The sequence below is a fragment of the Schistocerca cancellata genome, chromosome 2, assembly GCF_023864275.1.
Source record: "Schistocerca cancellata isolate TAMUIC-IGC-003103 chromosome 2, iqSchCanc2.1, whole genome shotgun sequence".
In the NCBI taxonomy this organism is placed as follows: domain Eukaryota; kingdom Metazoa; phylum Arthropoda; class Insecta; order Orthoptera; family Acrididae; genus Schistocerca; species Schistocerca cancellata.
The window spans coordinates 911,704,993-911,725,954 of NC_064627.1; the positions used below are offsets into that span (position 1 = coordinate 911,704,993).

Sequence of the window (20,962 nt, forward strand, 5' to 3'; positions counted from 1 at the left end):
GGATGTCAAGAGGTACTAATTTAATACTTTGCTGTTGAGTTTACAATGTCACAAAATACTGAACACATGTGGGGCAGCATAGTTGCTAGTTCCTTAACAAAGCATTTCATATTGATTCGAAGCACATTCTGAAGACCAGTAGACTGTGCATTTCTAAAACTAGTGGGGTAACAGCTGCATGTGAGAAAGCAGCTGGTAAAGTATTTAGTACGACCTGACTGTCACTACTCCCCCCCCCCCCCCCCCCATAAATACTCCTATTCCTATGATGGTATAAGCTGCACATAGGCATATTCCTTACTATCAGCATTCTTGTCCGAGGTCTACCACGTAACAAATCTCAAATCTCTCCCTCTCTCCCCCTCCTCTCTCTCTCTCTCTCTCTCTCTCTCTCTCTCTCTCTCTCTCTCTCTCTCTCTCTCTCTTTCTCTCCCCCCTCCCCTCCCTCCCTAACACACGCACACACACACACATGCACATGCACATAGTGGTTCATGCATATATTACAGTAATTGCTTAAAAGATTACATTAGCTTGTTTTATTACACAATACATTACAAAATATCATATAAAAGATTATCACAGCACAAGACATCAATAATGACAACACTGGCTAGAAATGTTTAATAACACCCTGTACTTCAAGTCTGTATCATCATAAATGGACAGTTTCAAAGTGCAATAACTGATTTCTGACAAAATATTCATTTAAATAAAGTTAAACTTTCTTATATATAATTACAAAAGTAAGCTGATAAAAGACAGCCTACAGAATATAATGACATGGACATAGCTTGTCTTATTTTAATGGTACTCTAACAAACGACAGCCTCATAACCAAGCTGCAGTCCAAAGCCAACTGACCATTATTGTGACTTATGACCTGCCATTACCCAGTAAGTTTGTCAGAATTAGTAAACAAGCTGGTGCACAATCTCTCAAATAAGTATTATATCACATAGTGCCCATCACCTATAATATAAACCATTGTAGAAAATTTTGAGTAGTCTGTGAACTAGCAAACAAATTTGTTTACTGGTGACAAGACTGGCCTTCTCTTTTAAGATATAAAATATATTTGGTGAACTATGTTTCTTAAAAGTACCTCTAAAAATAGTGGATGACATTTACTAATATGTAATTACATAGTGTACGCAAATAATGTGCACATATGAACAGTAATACAACTTTGGCAGAAACAATCAATTTGTGACCTTTATATCCTGAATAAATATATGATAAACTTCTGTCATTATGCTTTCACTGAAATCGAAACAAATTTTCTTTAAATTCATTTACAGGTTTCTATATTTTGTGATACACTGACACACAATTCACACATACATGTATTTCTAAGTATTTACAATCAACTTTGGTACTTAAAAACCTGCAAATGTTCAGTGCCAACTGCAACCATAGCAATCTTGGTGATAAGGAGACACTGCCAGTTACCTCTTCCTCCCTCATCCCCCCCCCCCCCAAATACTTTTGCAGCTTTCATACTGATTACCTTTGATGATGATGATGATGATGATTACAATTATGATGATGATCATCTTCATCATCATCATAAAAGTAAAACTGATTCCTCTGCCTGTAAGAATTCCTGTGACTGTAAGATATCCAAGAATCCAACAGAACACTGTATATTTCTTCCTCAAAGCCTTCAGTTTTATGTCTAATGTTTCAAAGCAATATATTTCCACATAACAACATAAAGACAACGTGCAACAGAATGAAGCCTAACTTACATTTTTTCACGTCAATGCTCCTTTAAAGGCAGGAATCATACACACACCAATGTTGTTCAGGCAACAAGCATGTTGTTATTATGTTGGGAAATCTGTTCCATAATACAAAAGTTTTTTCACTGCATTGTCTGCATTTGGATGTAATTATGTTCTACAATTATTTGCTCCTGTATGCATATACCGATGTACTGATTGCATTCTTAGTGTTAAAATGAAGACTTATTTTTAAAAAATGTGATTGGGGCATCATCAGCAATCACATAAGCTCAATCATCTACTATTCTCTTTCACATTGAGGTTCTATTTTTCTATATGTCTCTCACTTCGTTTCCTATGCTTCTTGATAAAACATTTTAAATGTCATGCTGCTATTTTTAATGTGAATCCAGTGTCTATTAAGTTCAGACCAAGATTCATCCTTTCATTTTTATGGAATAAGAACTCCCAACATTTCCTAATATCACTGATACACATAATTACTTATCAGTACTAGTGTAATCATCAATTATATGTTTTCAAATATTATTATCCCTGAGAACTGATAGTTGCCCATTTTCATTTTTCTCATCATTCTTTCTTTTTTTACAAAATCTGTTTGTGTGGTGCATATAATACACTGTATTTTTTAATAAATTGCTGGTAAATAATTGTGTTGTACACAGAATGACTTTGGTCATTTGACAGATCTGAAATTTTTCTGATGTTGATACACCAGAAAATGCAGTTTCTTGACATAACAAAAGTATTATTAAATTGTTTTTCTGATAGTATGCATTGGTGATTTATGTATTTGAGATTCAGTACAGTGGCAAGTGAAATGATAGGTTAGTTTCCAAAATCCACAATCTGTGTCATGAGTTATACAGCATGTTAACTTTACTATTTGCTATTCATTCCCCAGAAAATTTATAACTAAAAGTAAAGTTTTTCCAAGTTAACAATAGTTGAGCCCTTACTGACTACAATTCATCATGGCCCTTCAAATGAAACTTTTTAAATTCTTGATGATGTTTTACGTGTTTAGCACCAATTTCTACAAGTCGAAGGAACTCTGTGACGTCAAAACCATAATTGGTAAATTTTGCATGTGCTCCTCCTTCTGGATGGTGACCCTGGAAGTAATAATGACCTACTATGAATCATTCTAAGTAAAATAATTTCTCTTAGTTGGAAGATTTTCTTCCTCTTCAAATCAAAAGAACTGCTTCTATAATATTATGAGACAGCTTCAAGAAGTCATTGATACATTTATAAAGATGAAACAGTATTCAACTAAAATTTTTTGGCAAATCCTAAATCTTTATATTATTTGCTCTTCACAAATATTCTGCATATTTTTATAAAAGCTATAAGCACTGAAACTCTATTGGGAGGGATGGAGGAAGGGAGAGAGAGCTTCTACATTATAACTAAACTGTTTGAGTCATAGGAAATGTAAATAATAACTGTATCAATATTTTAATGAACCAAAACTAATTGGAGAGTACAACAAACTGCTAAAATGCAGTGTGTGAATTTAATACTGACATGAGTACTATTAATAAGTTGAAAAATCTTCAAAAAGAGTAGTAATGAAGTACTGATTGTTTTAAGAATATGTGTTTATATTTACTATGTATCTGATAATGACAGTATGCACACACACTATAATGTGGCAGTTTTAGCTTATGCACTCCAATTTGCTTTGATTTGTATGTTGCTCCTTTTCGCATTTTGAAATAAGAGAAGAGAGAAAACCCGGTCCATTAAGGTGTTCAAGTATGACTTTCGTCACATCAGAAGGGATCAGTGATCCCTATGACAATGTGTCAATTTTGCTTTCAAGAAACACAAGTGTAGACTGCCAGTCCTGTGAGGGGGAGGTAGAGCTTATGTAATGAGGGGCACTAGGTTGAGAATGTGGGTTTCGCGGGAGGCGTGCCAGAGATAAATCCCTGCAGTCGCGCTATCTGCTGTTTTCTCGGTGGCTTAGATGGATAGAGCGTCTGCCATGTAAGCAACAGATCCCGGGTTCGAGTCCCGGTCGGGGCACACATTTTCATCTGTCCCCGTTGACGTATGTCAACGCCTGTAAGCAGCTAAGGGTGTTCATTTCATTGTAATTTCATTCTAACGAGCTACATGGTCGCCAATGGTATCTGTTCTTTCGGACATGTCCGAAAGGACAGATACCATCTTAGTATACATATAGTTAAGGCTCACCGGGCACTTGACCATCTTCTTCTTCTGTGCGAATGCACAAACAGTGCCCGGACTCTTATGGGAATCGGCAACGTGCCGCGACTAATGAGTATAATGGGCAGGGGCACTAGGTTGAGAATGTGGGTTTCGCGGGAGGCGTGCCAGAGATAAATCCCTGCAGTCGCACTATCCTGTGTGTTCTCAGTGGCTCAGATGGATAGAGCATCTGCCATGTAAGCAGGAGATCCCGGGTTCGAGTCCTGGTCAGGGCACACATTTTCATCTGTCCCCGTTGACGTATGTCAAAGCCTGTAAGCAGCTAAGGGTGTTCATTTCATTGTAATTTAATCCAATATTAACATCTACTTCCAAGCAATTTGGATTGTAGCTCAAACACGAAACTTGTCTTGTTTGTCACCTACATGGGAGACTACCAGGAAACTTTAATATTGCTCTCCTGCCCAAGTACAAAACACAATGTAGTAAAATTTGTTGCACCAATACTGGAACATGAAAATCAACACAATACTGCCAGAAGACATTGCCAACATTCTTTGTGATGCCTCACAGATACCACTTCCTTTCACATAAGCAAGTGAATCAATCGATGGAAGTAAAGAGAGCTAAAAACAAGAACTTCCTCTTGGAGAAAGATCCACAGCATATGCCATAGAGACAGTGGAGCTCCCTAACTAATGATTAAATGTTCTTTGCCATGTTGCTACATCAGATAAAAAGTAAAACACGGTTGACATCCCACGCATTGTTTGCTAAAATAGCTGGAAAACACGCAGTCCAATGTAAGTGGTTAAAAAAAGGGCATTCAGTCAGGAAATGGTGAACTGTCAAAGGTTGATGACAATGAGCACAAAGTGGTGGGGGATCACGACATAACAAATGGCAATGGCTAAAAACACAGTGCCATTAAGCAACCTAGTTAAAATGATCTCCTCATGATGAGAGGGCTGAGAGGACGTTGGTCAAGCTATTGGGAGAGGTTTAATTTCCCAGAGATTGTTCCCAAAAAGAGAACACCAGTGGTGGTGCCAAAGTGACACCATCTGCTGACAGACAGCAACACAAAGATCATCTGAAGGAATGCAAGAGCTAGCACACTGACGAAGGAGGACTGCAGCCTTGGCAGTAGCATCAGTAGCCTCATTTCCTGTCAGACCAATGTGACCTGGAACCCACATGAACATCACAGTGGCTCCCTCAACAGCGAGCAAGTGGAAGCTTTCTTGGATTCGTTGCACTAAGGAACGGCCTGTGTACAGTGCACAAAGACTCTGAAGGACACTGAAAGAATCAGAGCATATGACACAATTAAAAAGCCTGAATCGCTGGATGTACTAGGTGGCCTAATAGAGGGTGAAGAGCTGTTGTTGTGGTCTTCAGTCCAGAGACTGGTTTGATGCAGCTCTCCATGCTACTCTATCCTGTGCAAGGTTCTTCATCTCCTAGTACCTACTGCAACCTACATGCTTCTGAATCTGTTCAGTGTATTCATCTCTTGGTCTCCCTCTAAATTTTTACCCTCCACGCTGCCCTCCAATACTAAATTGGTGATCCCTTGATGCCTCAGAATATGCCCTACCAACCGGTCCCTTCTTCTAGTCAAGTTGTGCCACACATTTCTCTTCTCTCCAATTCTGTTCAATACCTCCTCATTAGTTATGTGATCTACCCATCTAACCTTCAGAAGTCTTCTGTAGCACGACATTTTGAAAGCTTCTATTCTCTTCTTGTCTAAACTATTTATCGTCCACGTTTCACTTCCATACACTCCATACAAATACTTTCAGAAACGACTTCCTGACACTTAAATCTATACTCAATGTTAACAAATTTCTCTTCTTCAGAAACGCTTTCCTTGCCATTGCCAGTCTACACATTTTATATCCTGCCTACTTTGACCATCATTAGTTATTTTGCTCCCAAATAGCAAAACTCATCTACTACTTTAAGCGTCTCATTTCCTAATCTAATGCCCACAGCATCACCTGATTTAATTTGACTACATTCCATTATCCTCATTTTGCTTTTGTTGATGTTCATCTTATATCCTCCTTTCAAGACACTGTCCATTCCGTTCAGCTGCTCTTCCAGGTCCTTGGCTGTCTCTGACAGAATTAAAATGTCATCGGCGAACCTCAAAGTTTTTATTTCTTCTCCATGGATTTTAATTCCTACTCTAAATTTTTCTTTTGTTTCCTTTACTGCTTGTTCAGTATAGAGATTGAATAACATCGGGGATAGGCTACAACCCTGTCTCACTCCCTTTCCAACCACTGCTTCCCTTTCATGCCCCTCGACTCTTATAACTACCATCTGGTTTCTGTACAAATTATAAATAGCCTTTCTCTCTCTGTATTTTACCCCTGCCACCTCTCTTTCAAATTCTGAAGGTGGCAGGGCGAAGAGCTATGCTGTAAATATTGAGCAGTGTTCTGGAGCCCAATACTGGAAATGGTCGGTGCCACTGACAAAGGCACACTCGACACCAAGGTCAGTCTTAGAGCCACTGGTGTACATGAAGGTGCTATCGCTAAGTTGCATGCAAAGGTCGAGAAACTTACAGTAATAGATCAAATCCTTGGGAAGCGAATAATTTCCAAGATGAACATGCGCCGTTGCATGAAGACAAGGTAGTGAAGGGTTCACACCCATCGGAAACATGGCAGGTAATGGGAAGTTAAGTTTCCAGAGCAGTAACCAAAAGTGAACTCCGGGAGGTAACAGAGAAATAGGGCACACCTGATACTGGCGGTCAAGGGAATCATCAAAAAACAAGGCATAAGGTGGGTGGCCATGCATGGCAGTCAAATAGCATGCTTATCCGCTGAGGAGAACATTTCACCAGTGGTAGTTCAGCAGCTTCTGCATAGAAACTCTCAAACAGGCTAGAATAAAAGGTGCCAGTGGCCAAATGTAATTCACGATGGTATTAAGATGGCATAAGATGTACAGATGAATAAACGAAACACTCTAGTTTTGAACAGACAAGGGATCAGTCCGTTCCCCAGAAAGTACCACTTAGGACACTTAGGGACCATGTACAGTGTGTGGCCAGGTAAGGCATGTGGGAGGACCAAAAGAGTTTTCTATCAAGAGTGAGGCCGCCGCCAGTAGCTGAGTGGTTAGCGCGACAGAATGTCAATCCTAAGGGCCTGGGTTTGATTCCCGGCTGGGTTGGAGATTTTCTCCACTCAGGGACTGGGTGTTGTGTCATCCTAATCATTATCATTTCATCCCCATCGATGCGCAAGTCACCGAAGAGGTGTCAAATCGAAGACTTGCACCCGGGGAACGGTCTACCTGATGGGAGGCCCTAGTCACACAACATTTACATCAAGAGTGAGCCCTGGGAATTTTGTAGTTTCAGCGAATGGAAGAGCATCAGATATACAGATGGTGGAAGAAACCCATTGCACTGCCAGAAATTCATACAAATGGTTTTGTCTGTGGACTAACGAAAGCCATTGTTGATGCTCCACAAGCAAAGATGATTGAGACATCACTGAAGAGGCTCATGGAGACAAGTCCATGTCCATGTAGAATTGCAACTGATCACAAAGTCATCAACAAAAAAGGAGCTAGAGATGCCTAATGGGAAATATCCCATGATAGGGTTAATGACTACGACAATGAGGACGATGCTCAGGATGGAGCCTTGAGGCACCCCGTTCTCCTGAATAAAGGTGTCTGACAAGGCCGAATCCATACATACCTTGAAAACTCTGTCTTTTAAAAATTCTTGAAGGAAATGGGGCAGGCAGCCTCGGAAACCCCATGTGTATAGAGTACAGAGGATACCAGTCCTCCAGGAGGTGTCATAGACTTTATCCAAATCAAAAAACATAGCCATAGTCTGGTATTTCTGCATGGGTTGACAAAGTGATGAGATGGTCAATTGCAGAATGGCGTGCTCGAAATCCACATTGCGCAGTGGTCAGCAGACTGCGAGACTTGAGCCACCACATGAGCTGGCCATGAATCATACATTCTAACACCTTGCAAACATAGCTGGTGAGTGAAATGGGATGGTAGCTAGGAGGAAGGTGTTTGTCCTTACGGGGCGTAGGTATGGGTATGACAGTAGCTTCATGCCAGGGTCTGGAAAACATGCCATATGCCAAAATGTGATTGTACATATGTAGAGGAAACTGCTTACCCGCAAGAGAAAAGTGCTGCAACATCTGAATGTGAACAACATCTGGTTCTAGGGCAGGACACTGGGATGAAGTGAGAGCATGGTCTAGCACCCTCACAGTAAAGCTGGCATGTAGCATTCATGAATCTGAGAGGAGAAGTGTATCACCCAAGCTTCCGGCACTCGTTTTCGATGGAGGAAGGTAGGGTGATAATGGGCGGAGCTCAAAATCTCCGCAAAACAGCGCCCTAAGGTGTTGGAGATAGCAATAGGGTCCAAAATGACATCATCTGCTATGGTCAGACTAGAAATAGGAGAATGGACTTTGATCCCAGAGAGCTGATGGAGGTTGTGCCACACAATGGAAGAGGGAGTGAAACTGTTAAAAAAGCTAGTAAATGAAATCTGGCTAGCATTTTTGCTATCCCAAAGAAAGCACCAACATTGTGCACTCAACTTTTTGTAACAACTATAGTTCTCCATGGAGGGTACAACTCTATGTGTGAATTGTGTCATAGCATGCCTCAGACCACCAGACGACAGGGACACAGTGTGGTAAAGACGAAGTGCAAGGTATGGAACATTTTGCAGTAGTAAGGATAATGTTCATAAGCTACTTACCTAGTCATCACAACAGGGGGAATGCTGTTCATTGAAGGTTGCCAGGGAGGAGTAAATCCTCCAGCCAGTTGTAGAACACTGCCAATTGAGTTTACACATAGGTGGGGTAGGAGTCAGCAATGGATAATGCACAGGAAATGGTCGCTCGAGTACGTCGTGTCAGAGAGATGGCACCACTCACACTCCAGATACTGGGCAAGCTGGGAAGTGCAGAATGAGATGTCCATACGGAAATAGGTGCGCTTGGAGTCTGAAATGAATGTGCTCCAGTGTTAAGGCAGATGAGTTTGAGATGACTGAGGTCAGCCAAATCCCAAAAGGGATGGTGTTCATTAAAGTCACTAATCAGCAAAAAGGGATGAGAGAGTTGACCAATAAGTTGGAGGAAGTCTCTCCTGCTGACAGCAAATGATGGAGGGATGTAGATGTTACAGGCAGAAAAGGTGAAGTGGGGAAGGAAAATGTGTACTGTAACAGCTTCCAGCCAAGTGTTTAGTAGGATAGTTTGGCCATGGATGTCATCCCAAACGAGCAGCATGACTCACCAATGAGATGGAATACCATTCTTGGATGGAAGGTCAAAGCAGACCAGAAGGAAATGCGAGCGGTCAAACTGGTCACTAGGATGCAATTTCATTTCCTGGGTTCAGATAACAACCAGACGCTGTGATTCCAAAAGCAGCTATAATTCCTCCTTGCTGAATCTAATTCCATGAATGTTCCATCGGAGAAGGGTCATAATGGGGAACTGGGAGGAGGGAACAAATATAGGACAGTCACCTTGGCAGCTGCCAAGTGCAAGCCTTTGAAGACTCACGGCTGCAGGGTGCAGAGGCTGCAGGATCATGTTTCACGAGACATGTTCCCCAAGAGAAAGAAAAAGAATGGCAGGGGGATAGACATGCAGCATGGAAGGAAAGAGGTGCAACAAAGGACAGGGCTCTCTGAGGTAGCCAAGCATGAACTCACCAAAGACTCGTGAGCCCCCTGGGGTGGGGGAAGTGAAGAATGATTAGGCTAAGACATTAGTGTTACAGATCTTATTTTATTACTTTTTATCAGCAGCCACATAATTTTTGTGGATTTTCTGCATAATTGAGTCTTTTAAGCACATTTATTGTACTGACTACACAGCACTGTGACAACTGAAGCTCCTGTCTCACAGTAGCCTCTCAACTGCTCCACCACAATCCCCTCACTGGCTTTCAGCTCTAAGTCATAAAAATGGTTTATCATTTCAATTACTCTGTGTCCAGTCAATAGCAACATGATACCATTCCAGAAGAACAATATTTTGTAGTCCATGTGATGTTGTCAAAACCATAAGATGTGTGTTACTTGGCACAGGCTGCATATAAAGTAGCACATAATGCCTACAAGCTGAAATACCTCACCAGATTCACTAAGAACCAATTGCAGGTTTGTTTCTTAAATGCTTTTGGCCAGCCTTGTTTCCTCATGAAGGATTAATATCTTCAAATAAAATTTTCATCCAGAACGATAAACAGTGGGATTTAATTCAAAGATCTGTATGAACTGCCCTGGTCTCAGGCGAGGACAATGATTAACTGTAACAGTCCACACTTTACTAAAACTTTCAAGAAGGGTCTTTGTGCCCAGAGAATACAGCTGTTGCAATTAGCTATATTGGATATTGTCTGACCCCTACGCTGTGCCCCAGCCTGCTACCATAGCAACCAACACTGAGAAAGAACAGTTGCTAAATTAACAGTTTAAGTCTAATCAATGCCTCTCTGCTACAGCATTGAAAGCTGGAATCTTGGAATCATTTACAGGTGACCTGCAGCCCTTTGTGGACCCTGATGCACCATGATGGCTCACTGAAGAAATTTTATTTACTCATCAAGTTCCGTAGGACCAAACTGAGGAGCAAATCTCCAAGGTCATGGAACGTGTCATTACATGAAATTACAACATAAACGTAATAACAGATAAAAATAAATGTTCATGAACCTTAAAAAAGTAAGTCCATAAGTTTAAGTAAATGCTATCAGCAGTACAATAAAAATCAGTTTAATTTTTCAAGGAACTCCTTGACAGAATAGAAGGAGTGACCCAAGGGGAAACTCTTCAGTTCCAATTTGAAAATGCACAGATTACTGCTAAGATTTTTGAATCAGAGTGGTAGCTTATTGAAAATGGGTGCAGCAGTATACTGCACACCTTTTTGCACAAGAGTTAAGGAAGTCCGATCCAAATGCAGGTTTGATTTCTGCTGAGTATTAACCGAGTGAAAGCTGCTTATTCCTGGGAATAAACTAATATTGGTAACAAGAAATGACAATAAGGAATATAAGTATTGAGAGGCCAATGTCAAAATACCCAGACTCGCGAACAGAGATCGACAAGTGGTTCATGAACTTACACCACTTATTGCCTGAACCGCCCGTTTCTGAGCCAAAAATATCCTTTTAAAATGAAAAGAGTTAGCCCAAAATATAATACCATACGACAATAGCGAATGAAAATAAGCAAAGTAGACTAATTTTCGTGTTGAAAGATCACTCACTTCTGATACCGTTCGAATAGTAAAAATGGCAGTATTAAGTCTTTGAACAAGATCCTGAATGTGGGCTTCCCATGACAGCTTACTACCTATCTGAATACCTAGAAATTTGAACTGTTCAGTTTCACTAATCATATGCCCATTCTGTGAAATTAAAACATCAGGTTTTTTTGAATTGTGTGTTAGAAACTGTAAAAATTGAGTCTTACTGTGATTTAGTGTTAGTTTATTTTCTACAAGCCATGAACTGAGGTCATGTACTGCACTATTTGAAACCAAGCCAATGTTGCACACAACATCCTTTACTACCAAGCTAGTGTCATTAGCAAACAGAAATATTTTAGAGTTACCCGTAATACTAGAGGGCATATCATTTATATAAATAAGGAACAGGGGTGGCCCCAACACTGATCCCTGGGGCACACCCCACTTGACAATACCCCACATCACAGCCATTCTCAACACTGTGAATAATGACCTTTTGCTGTCTGTTGCTAAAGTAAGAGGTGAACCCATTGTGAGCTACTCCCCGTATTCCATAATGGTCTAACTTCTGGAACAATATTTTGTGATCAACACACTCAAACACCTTAGTTAAATTTTAAAAAAATATGCCAAGCATTCGAGACCTTTTGTTTAACCCATCCAGTACCTCACAGAGAAAAGAGAATATAGCACTTTCAGTTATTAAACAACTTCTAAAGCTGAACTGTACATTTGATAGCAAATCGTGTGATATAAAATGATCAATTATCCTTTTCAATAACTTTTGCAAACACTGATGGCATAGAAATAGGTCTAAAATTATCTGCATTATTACTTTTTCCCTTTTTATAAAGTTGCTTTACTACTGAGTACTTTAGTCACTCAGGAAACTGACCATTCCTAAAGGAAAAATTACAAATATGGCTAAATACAGGGCAAACACGTGCAGCACAGTACTTTAATATTCAGCTAGACACTCCATCATAACCATGAGAGTCCTTAGTCTTCAGTGATTTAATTATTGACTCAATCTCCCTCTTGTCTGTATCACAGAGGAGTATTTCAGACATCAATCTCGGAAAGGCATTTGCCAAGAAACTAAAGTTTTATTTAGTTCACCAGCAAAGCTCAGAAAATTATTGTTAAATACTGTACATATATCTGATTTATCAGTAACAGAAATATTTTTACTATGAACTGACTTTATATTGTCAACCTTCTGCTGCTGACCAGATACTTCCTTCACAACTGACTGTATGGTTTTACTTTTATCCTGTGAATTAGCTATTCTATTTGCACACCACATACTCTTTGCCTTCCTAATAACATTTTTAAACCTTACAATATTGTTTGTAATGGGCTACTGTAGCTCAATTGTGACTACTTCCAACATTTTGATATAATTCCCACTTCATTCTACATGATAACCTTATCCCACTAGTCAACCACCTGGGCTCCCCATTACTGCTAGTACCCCATTTAGAATGTTCTAATGGAAAGCAACGCTCAAAGAGCATGAGAAATGTATAAAGGAAAACATTATATTTATCATCTATGTTATTGGCACTATAAATATCCTGTCACTCTTGTTCCTTGACAAGTTTTAGTAAACCCTCAATTGCTGTTGGATTAACTTTCCTACGTAGTTTGTAATTATATGTGACATTTGTTTGAGTACAAAAGCCTTTTAGTGTTAAAACTTGTGCATCATGGCCTGAAAGGTCATTTACTCATTTACTAACAGAATACCCATCTAGTAATGAAGAATGAAAAAAATTTTGGCTATGGCTGTACTACTGTTCCCCTGCATCCTAGTTGGAAAAAAATACAGTCTGCATCAGATCATATGAATTTAGAAGATCTACCAACATCCTTTTTCTTGCACCACCATATACAAAATTTATACTGAAGTCACCACCTATAGCTAATTTCTGGTACTTCCTACAAAATGAATCAAGAACCCTCTCTACTATAAACTACAACAATTATAAGTTTAGTTTCACTACATTCAACTGCCCCTGCACAACATTCAAATATCTGTTCAGTGCAGTGCCATGATACATCTATGGACTCAAATGGAATACTGTTTTTTATGTACATAGCCACTCCCTCATCCCGCAAGGAACTCCTTGTAAAACAGCCAGCTAATCTGTATGCTGGTAAAGGAAGCCTCTGAATTGTCAAATTATTTAAGTGGTGCTCCGATACACCAATAATTTCAGAGTCAACATCTATAAGCAGTTCACTAACTTTATCTCCAATATCTCTTATATTCTGATGAAATATGCTAATTTCTTCTCTACTTGGAAACATGACGTCCTGTGAAGGTGAGCCCTTAGAGGGACTTTAAGTACGTATACCTATCAGCTGACTTCAACCTAAGAAAGGTGCAGCTCTACCACAAACTACTACAGGAATTTTTACATGAGTAACCCCACCACCACCCACTACACTGGCACCTATAAGCTTTTCCAGCCTCCCCTTCCCATACCTGTTGAGGTGCTGGCCATGTGTAGTTTATACCCGATCTACCCAAATGGCACCACTGAAATGTGACCCATACCCTCTGCCATCAGTGCCCTCTGCAGCCCCATGTTAACACACCTAACAGCCACATTATGATGAGGATGAGCATGATGCTGAAATAATTGCATGAAATGCACATTAGTGCCATCCGTTTGAGTAGCTATCTTTACCTGGTCACCACCTACATCATTTTCCCGTCCCTATCAAGACAGTTCCCTGCTCCACCCACTATCACTACCTGATCCTCCTTTGTAAAATTCCTACATAACTCCCCTATGCTGTCAGTCACCTCAGCCAACCCTGCACTAGGCTCCACAATGCTGGTGACCTGGTACTCACTCCCTAACACTTCCTGCAACTGCTGGCCCACACCTCTACTGTGCGAACTACCTAGCAGCAGAACCTTCTTCTTTCTGTTAGACTTTGCAACTGACCTAGGCCTCCTAAATGCTTAGGACTGCTGCATGTTTCCTACACCTACAGTTACACGAGGCTCCTCTCCACTCAACTCTGGCAGTTGGTCAAAGCGTGATTATCTGAATACCTCCTACTCCTAGCTTTCTTTCCAACTGCCAGTTCCCATTCCCCACCACCCTTCACCCTCCTCAACCTATCTCATTCCTCCTCTGCACGTTGTAACTGCACCTGAAGGGCACACATCTTATGCTCCTGCTCCTCTATCAACTTATTTCTACTATAGATTCTGCATTCCCAGGAGAGGATCTCACTAGAATTCCCACTGGCTTCCCTCTGCATTCCCCTCAATCAAAATACTTTGAACAAATCCCACGCCATAACCCACTACTCACAAACCTACAACAGAGCCCTTACTTCTCACTCATGGTAAAATTCCACAGTCACTGAAAAAACTATACATCTACATTGCCTACATTCAGTTACACCAGTAGAACTATTCATAGAACTAACAATTGAGGTCTCGAAATTCTCTGTCTACAAAGACAGATGTTCTTATGTATTTGGACATCCTTATCTACTTAGTCTCCTATTTTGCGTTAGGTAGATATAAAAGAAGCAGAGTTGATATTAAACACACTTTTTTGTTATATCTATTTAATTTGCTGGGATAACCAATATGTCTCCCTGTTGAGAAGAACTTCCTTTTTTAGCTTTATCAAAAGCTTTGGCAAAGTCTGTAAACACTATAAAATTATGAAAGCAGAATTGCTGTGAATTATGAAAGCAGAATTGCTGTGCAGTACTTACTTTGAGGAGCCAAAACTTCTAATACTGGCAATAGACACATAAGCAAAAGTATACAAAATCATTCCAGCATTCAGGGTTATTAGTTCCTCCCTTTGGGACAAAAGAAAGATAATATGGGGATAATTAAAAAGGAAGAGCTGGTGACTCGAACCCCAGGACACCTGTTGTGAAGTCTTCACAGGCACTGATATGGACATGGAATTCGTCCAAACTTCTTTAACACTAAAATGGGTTTTCCCCCAGTGTCTTTCACTTAGGCATGAGGGGAACAGCTGAAAGTAACTCATGTACTGCTCAGTTCACTTCCTCAATGATCATTATCTGTACATGCAGTACTCCAACTGTATGCAGAAATGGCATAATAGGGTCTATAACTGTACAGACTTTAGCTACCCAGAGCTCGCCATCTGTGCAAAATACAAGGTTGTAACACAAGCTCTTTCACACAATTGTGATACACTTAGACAAGTAAGGGACCATGAAATAGATCAAATAAGTGAACTACATGCTGTACATAATTTTTGTATGTCTGTAGAGCAGTGGTGGCCAACTTGATTATACCCATGATCTAGTGTTTACTGACAAAACCAAGTACATACATCTTGAAATTTTAAATGAAACAGTATACAGTTATGTAGCAGTTTTTATTTTATTAAGAGGGAAAACATGAAACTGAAAATTATTCTTCCTAACTAATTATTCATATTACTGTTAGCACTGTGTCTCAGCATCTTCCACTAGATTAGCAAAGTCAGTTTTGTAGTTGGAAATTGCCAACCTTAAAGAATCCAATGTATGAGCATCTGTCAAGCAAGAACAGTGTTTATTTTTTGTTTGTTTTAAGTAGGAAAATGCTGATTCACATAAATATGCTGAACCAAAACACGAATGCAGTTGTTTGAAACATTTCTTCAAATTGAAAATTTATTAGCCATTTCAAAGATGTCACTATGATCAATGGAATTATCAAATTGGTGACTGATGAATTCCACCAACTTCTCAATACTTTTCAAATTTCGAAGTCTGATACAATTGCCTTAATTTTCCATGTACTTGTCAGGAATGAAACTGTAGGTAGGATGTTTTTCCATATGATCCTTGATGTTTCCAATTGTTGAAATTTTTTCTTCTCAGAGACAACTATCATAGGCGCTGTCTGACTATGGAACGATGCAATAGAACTTACCATGTATGCTACTGTTTTATTCTTGCCTTGTAATTCCAGATTTAATGTGCTCAGTTTTCTGGTAAAATTTGCTAAGAATGCTAAATCAAATTACGTCTAAATCATGCAGCTGCTGATAATGATCACCTCTCTCTTCAAGAAATTTTATTATGTCATCCAAGAGATCTTGAAATCTTTGCAAAAACTTGTTTTGACTTGGCCACCTCACACCAGTGTGCAATGCCAAATATGGTTCCTTCTCATCTAACAGTTGCTTAAAGAGCTGCCTTTGGGGAGATTTTCCTTTCATGGAATTTACAGTCCTGAAACAAATACCCATTACATGTTTTGTGTTTAGTCTCTTACTGGCCAGTACTTGTTGCTGCATTATGCAGTGGTAGCTAACAAAGTCTGAAAAATCTTTGTCTTTGTGATAAAGAGCAATAAAATCATTATGAATACCTGTCACTGCAGGAGCCCCATCAGTTGTCACTGATACGAGTTTGTACAAAGGTAGCTTAATCTCACTAATATATGCTTTGATTTCCATGACTATATCAAGATCATGAGTTTTTCCTTTTAAGGAAATCATACTTAGCAGTTCTTCTTTCGTTGACAAATCTTCAAAGACCACACAAAAAAATGAGTAAAATTGTGTGGTATCAGTGATATCTGTTAACTCGTCAAGTTGTAGTGGAAAAGCAACACAGCGGACAATATATCTTTGTAGTCATTTTTTTTTATGTTTCCACTCATCATTTTGATATGGGGCATCACAGCTTTCGAGGCAACTGTAATCCATGAATGGCTTTCTTAATTTCATTTTTATTTTTGAAATTCACAAATAGTGAATCTGCCACTTCTTTGGAAATTTCCTTGATATATTTTCCATCAGAAAAAGGTTTGCACTTTTGTGCAGTTCTGTAATTAACTTGGAAAGAAGCTTCCATTGCAGCCTTACTTTGCTCAGTAGTCCTAGACAACATGTTTCCTTGGCCTGTTAATTGCAAGTTCAATGCTTACAGTTTACTCTTTCTTATTTTTCTGTTATGTGGAAAGTCAGTCTGATATATACTATGAATTGTGTTAAAATGTCACTCTAAATTTCCTTTTTTCAGTATTGCACAGATGTATTGCATATTAAGCAAAAACAGTTTTCTTTCACCATAGTAGAGAAGTAGCCCAGTTTCCATTCTCAGTGAAAGTGATAAATTTATTATTTCTTTGGAGCACATTTTAAGAGGATCTACAAAAATAAAATTAAAATGTCAGTAACACAATTCATATAATAATAAAAGTAGAGATGTCCTGCCACTAAATGTGCATTAAATTTATATTTGTAATGATGACAAAAAGTTAGCAAGTGAACATTATTTCTACATTTTTAATTACTTATGCTTTTCATAAAATGGGATGATTTTGGACACTGGAGGGGGGGGGGGGGGGATTTCAGACAGTATGGTTTACCTACTCTCTCCCATTGCACAGCAATGAATTTTCACTAACTGTCAATTCCATGTGCTGCTTATTTTAAGCACGAGATTGTATTTTCCACATTCTGGAACTTGTACACTGGCTTGATTGTTTACCTATGTAATTATCAGATGAACAGTCTGCTTGTTGAAAGTTCATACAGTATTATGAAGTGGAACAATTTTAGTAACCCCACCAGACATTCAAATGGAAGAAACAGATGACGTATCAATATGCATAACATCACGACCATGCAGCAGGAGTGCATGCAGCACAAAAGCCAATATAATGCAGGCTGATCATGTGAATATAAGGCCACCCAGTGGTGAACTCACTGTCAGTTGCTGTAATCTGACTTCCACTGCTATTTAACAGGACTGATTTAGACTTGTGTTGTATAGTTTCCACCACTGCAAAACTTAAAGTGGAATTTTGCTTAACATTAGAATTTCAATATGCATGCATAACAAAGTAGCAGTGCTTGGACTTACAGAATTTCTATCAGGAACTATTGCTTATATTATTCATCTCAGGAATTGTTAATGTTTGGTTCATGATGTAATAGACAGTCTTAATCCATTATTACAGAAAGTTTATTTGTGTTCAAAGTGAGGGTTCCAATATCAGTACCACTTGCACTGGCAGTGCAGTGCAGTGCATTGCTTAGAAACACCTAAGGTCACATTAAACTGGCTGGATCATCACCACTGTGGTGTATCACTGCATCATCTAAGAGCACTGGGAGGTCAGCATACTGTCATCAGTCTAGGATGTGACATTAAAGACTTGTCACCTGAGCAAAGTAAGCTGTTAGCAGTATGAATTACTCTTACATTATCAATAAGTAACAATGTTGCTAATCCTAGCAATCATGGCTTAGTAAAGGCAGAAGTAGTAGCATTGGTGGTAGTGGTGGCTGAGGAGGATCAACACAGGAGGAGCTATTTCAAGTTCCATCAGGTCAAAAACTATGCCTATAAAATCCATCTGCAAAAAGCCTCAGGGAACTTCCGATGCCATCTGCTAGGCAGTTTATATCTACTGTGAAAAGCAATGGTTCTCTAATATTCCCTTTGGGTACACCCAAAGTTACACTGAAGTCTAAAGCTCTCTCTCTATTACTGTCAGTTGCAAAACTAGTCTGATGGTCTACATGCTTTTTTTTACTCTTGAAGCGACTGTGTGGATATGTGCCAAATGACTTCTGGAAGTCAAAGAACACAGCATCAACCTTGGTACCAGTGTCTACTGTCTTTTGGGTCTCCTGGATGAACAGAGTGAGCTGGGTTTCACATCACTATTGTATACAGAATCTATGTTGATTCCTACAGTCTCAGTCTCCATAAATGCCATAATATGTATGCATAAAACATTTTCCAAAATTTTACAAGAAACTAACACCAACAATATAAGCTTACAATTTTTGCAGCTGTTTGATGAACCTTGCTCATCATCTACATCTACATCTACATATATACTCCACTAGCCACCAAGCGGTGTGTGGCGGAGGGCACAATTCGCACCAAAGTCATATTTTCCCCCCTCTGTTCCACTCGCGGATCGCGCGAGGGAAAAACGACTGTCTGAGCGCATCAGTACGAGCTCTTATTTCCCTTATCTTTGAATGATGATCATTACGCGATTTGAAAGTTGGTGGTAATAATAATATATGCTCTACATCCTCGGTGAAGATTGGATTTTGGAATTTAGAGAGCAGCTCCTTCTGTTTAGCGTGTCGTCTATCTGCAAGTGTGTCCCACTTGAAACTTTCTATGAGATTTGCAATGCTCTCGCGATGGCTAAATGTACCAGTCACGAATCTTGCCCCTCTTCTTTGGACCTTCTCAATCTCCCAAATCAGACCCAACTGGTAAGGGTCCCAGACAGATGAACAATATTCCAAAACTGGACGAACCAAAGTATTGTAGGCTATTTACTTTGTTGAAGGGCTGCATCGCTTCAGGATTCTAACAATAAACCGGAATCTAGAGTTTGCCTTACCCGTTACTTGTGTAATCTGATCATTCCATTTGAGATCATTTTGAATAATCACACCCAGATACTTGACTGATATTACCGCTTCCAAAGACTGATCATTTATTTTGTACTCATACATTAATGGGAATTTTCGTCTTGTTATATGCAGTAGATTACACCTACTAATATTGAGAGATAACTGCCAGTCATTACACCACGCATTTATTTTCTGTAAATCCTCATTGATTTGTTCACAACTTTCGTGTGATACTACTTTCCTGTAGACTACAGCATCATCAGCAAACAGTCTAAGGCCACTGTCAATACCATCAACCAGATCGTTTACGTAAATCGTAAAAAGCAGAGGACCTATTACGCTGCCCTGGGGCACACCTGAAGTTACTCTTGTTTCTGTTGAAATTACTCCGTTCAGGACGACATACTGCTCCCTGTCTGTTAGAAAACTTTCTATCCAACCACATATGTCATTGGATAGACCGAAAGCGCGCACTTTTTGTAGCAAGCGACAGTGTGGAACCGAGTCAAATGCCTTTCGAAAGTCAAGAAATATGGCATCATCCTGGGAGCTGGTATCTAGATCCTGTTGTACATCATGCACAAAGAGGGCCAGCTGTGTCTCGCATGACCGCTGTTTCCTAAAACCGTGCTGGTTTCTGCAGATGAGCTTCTCAGAGCCTAGAAAGATCATTATGTCTGAACACAAAATATGTCCCATGATCCTACAACAAATCGATGTCAGTGAAATTGGCCGGTAATTATGTGCATCCGATTTTCTACCCTTTTTATAGATTGCTATGACCTGGGCCTTTTTCCAGTCCCGTGGAACTTTCCGCCGTTCCAATGATCTCTGATAGATGACGGATAAGAATGGTGCTATATTTGCAGCATAGTCAACATAAAATCTTACGGGGACACCATCTGGGCCAGATGCCTTTCTGGCATCTAAGGATCTTAACTGTTTTACAATCCCAGAGACACTAAACACTATGTCAGCCATCCTTTTGTTTGTTCGATAATTGAAAGGGTGCTGCAGTTTTTGAAAGCTAAGTTTAGAATTTTGGCCTTCTGTTTATCATCATCAGTTACATTACTCACACTGTCAGCAAGAGAAGGTATTGAATTATTTGTAGCATTCATAGATTTTATGTATGACCAAAATTTTTTGGGGTTATTTTTAGAATCTGCAGATAAAATATTGCTCTCAAATTCGTTAAAAGAGTCTCTCATTGTACTTCTGACAGCTGCTTTCATTTTGCATAATTTCTGTTTGTCAGTGGGGCAGTGACTACCGGTACGTTTAAAACAACTGTGCAAAGTTCTCTGCTTTTTCAGCAACTTCCTAATATGTTTGTTGTACC

The 20,962-nt window shown here is 39.5% G+C and overlaps 1 protein-coding gene across 2 annotated transcripts in view; it reads right to left on the reverse strand.

Moving 5' to 3' along the window:
- Positions 1-473: 473 nt before the first annotated feature.
- Positions 474-20,962, reverse strand: part of LOC126162852 (EGF domain-specific O-linked N-acetylglucosamine transferase) — a 123,786-nt gene continuing 103,297 nt past the window's right edge. Inside the window, exon 10 of one of the 2 annotated variants that reach the window (XM_049919624.1) lies at positions 474-2,863. In XM_049919624.1, the coding sequence (XP_049775581.1) occupies positions 2,711-2,863 (153 nt within the window). In that variant the 3' untranslated portion in view covers positions 474-2,710. The remainder of the gene's footprint in view (positions 2,864-20,962) is intronic. The other variant, XM_049919623.1, reaches the window with a different exon arrangement.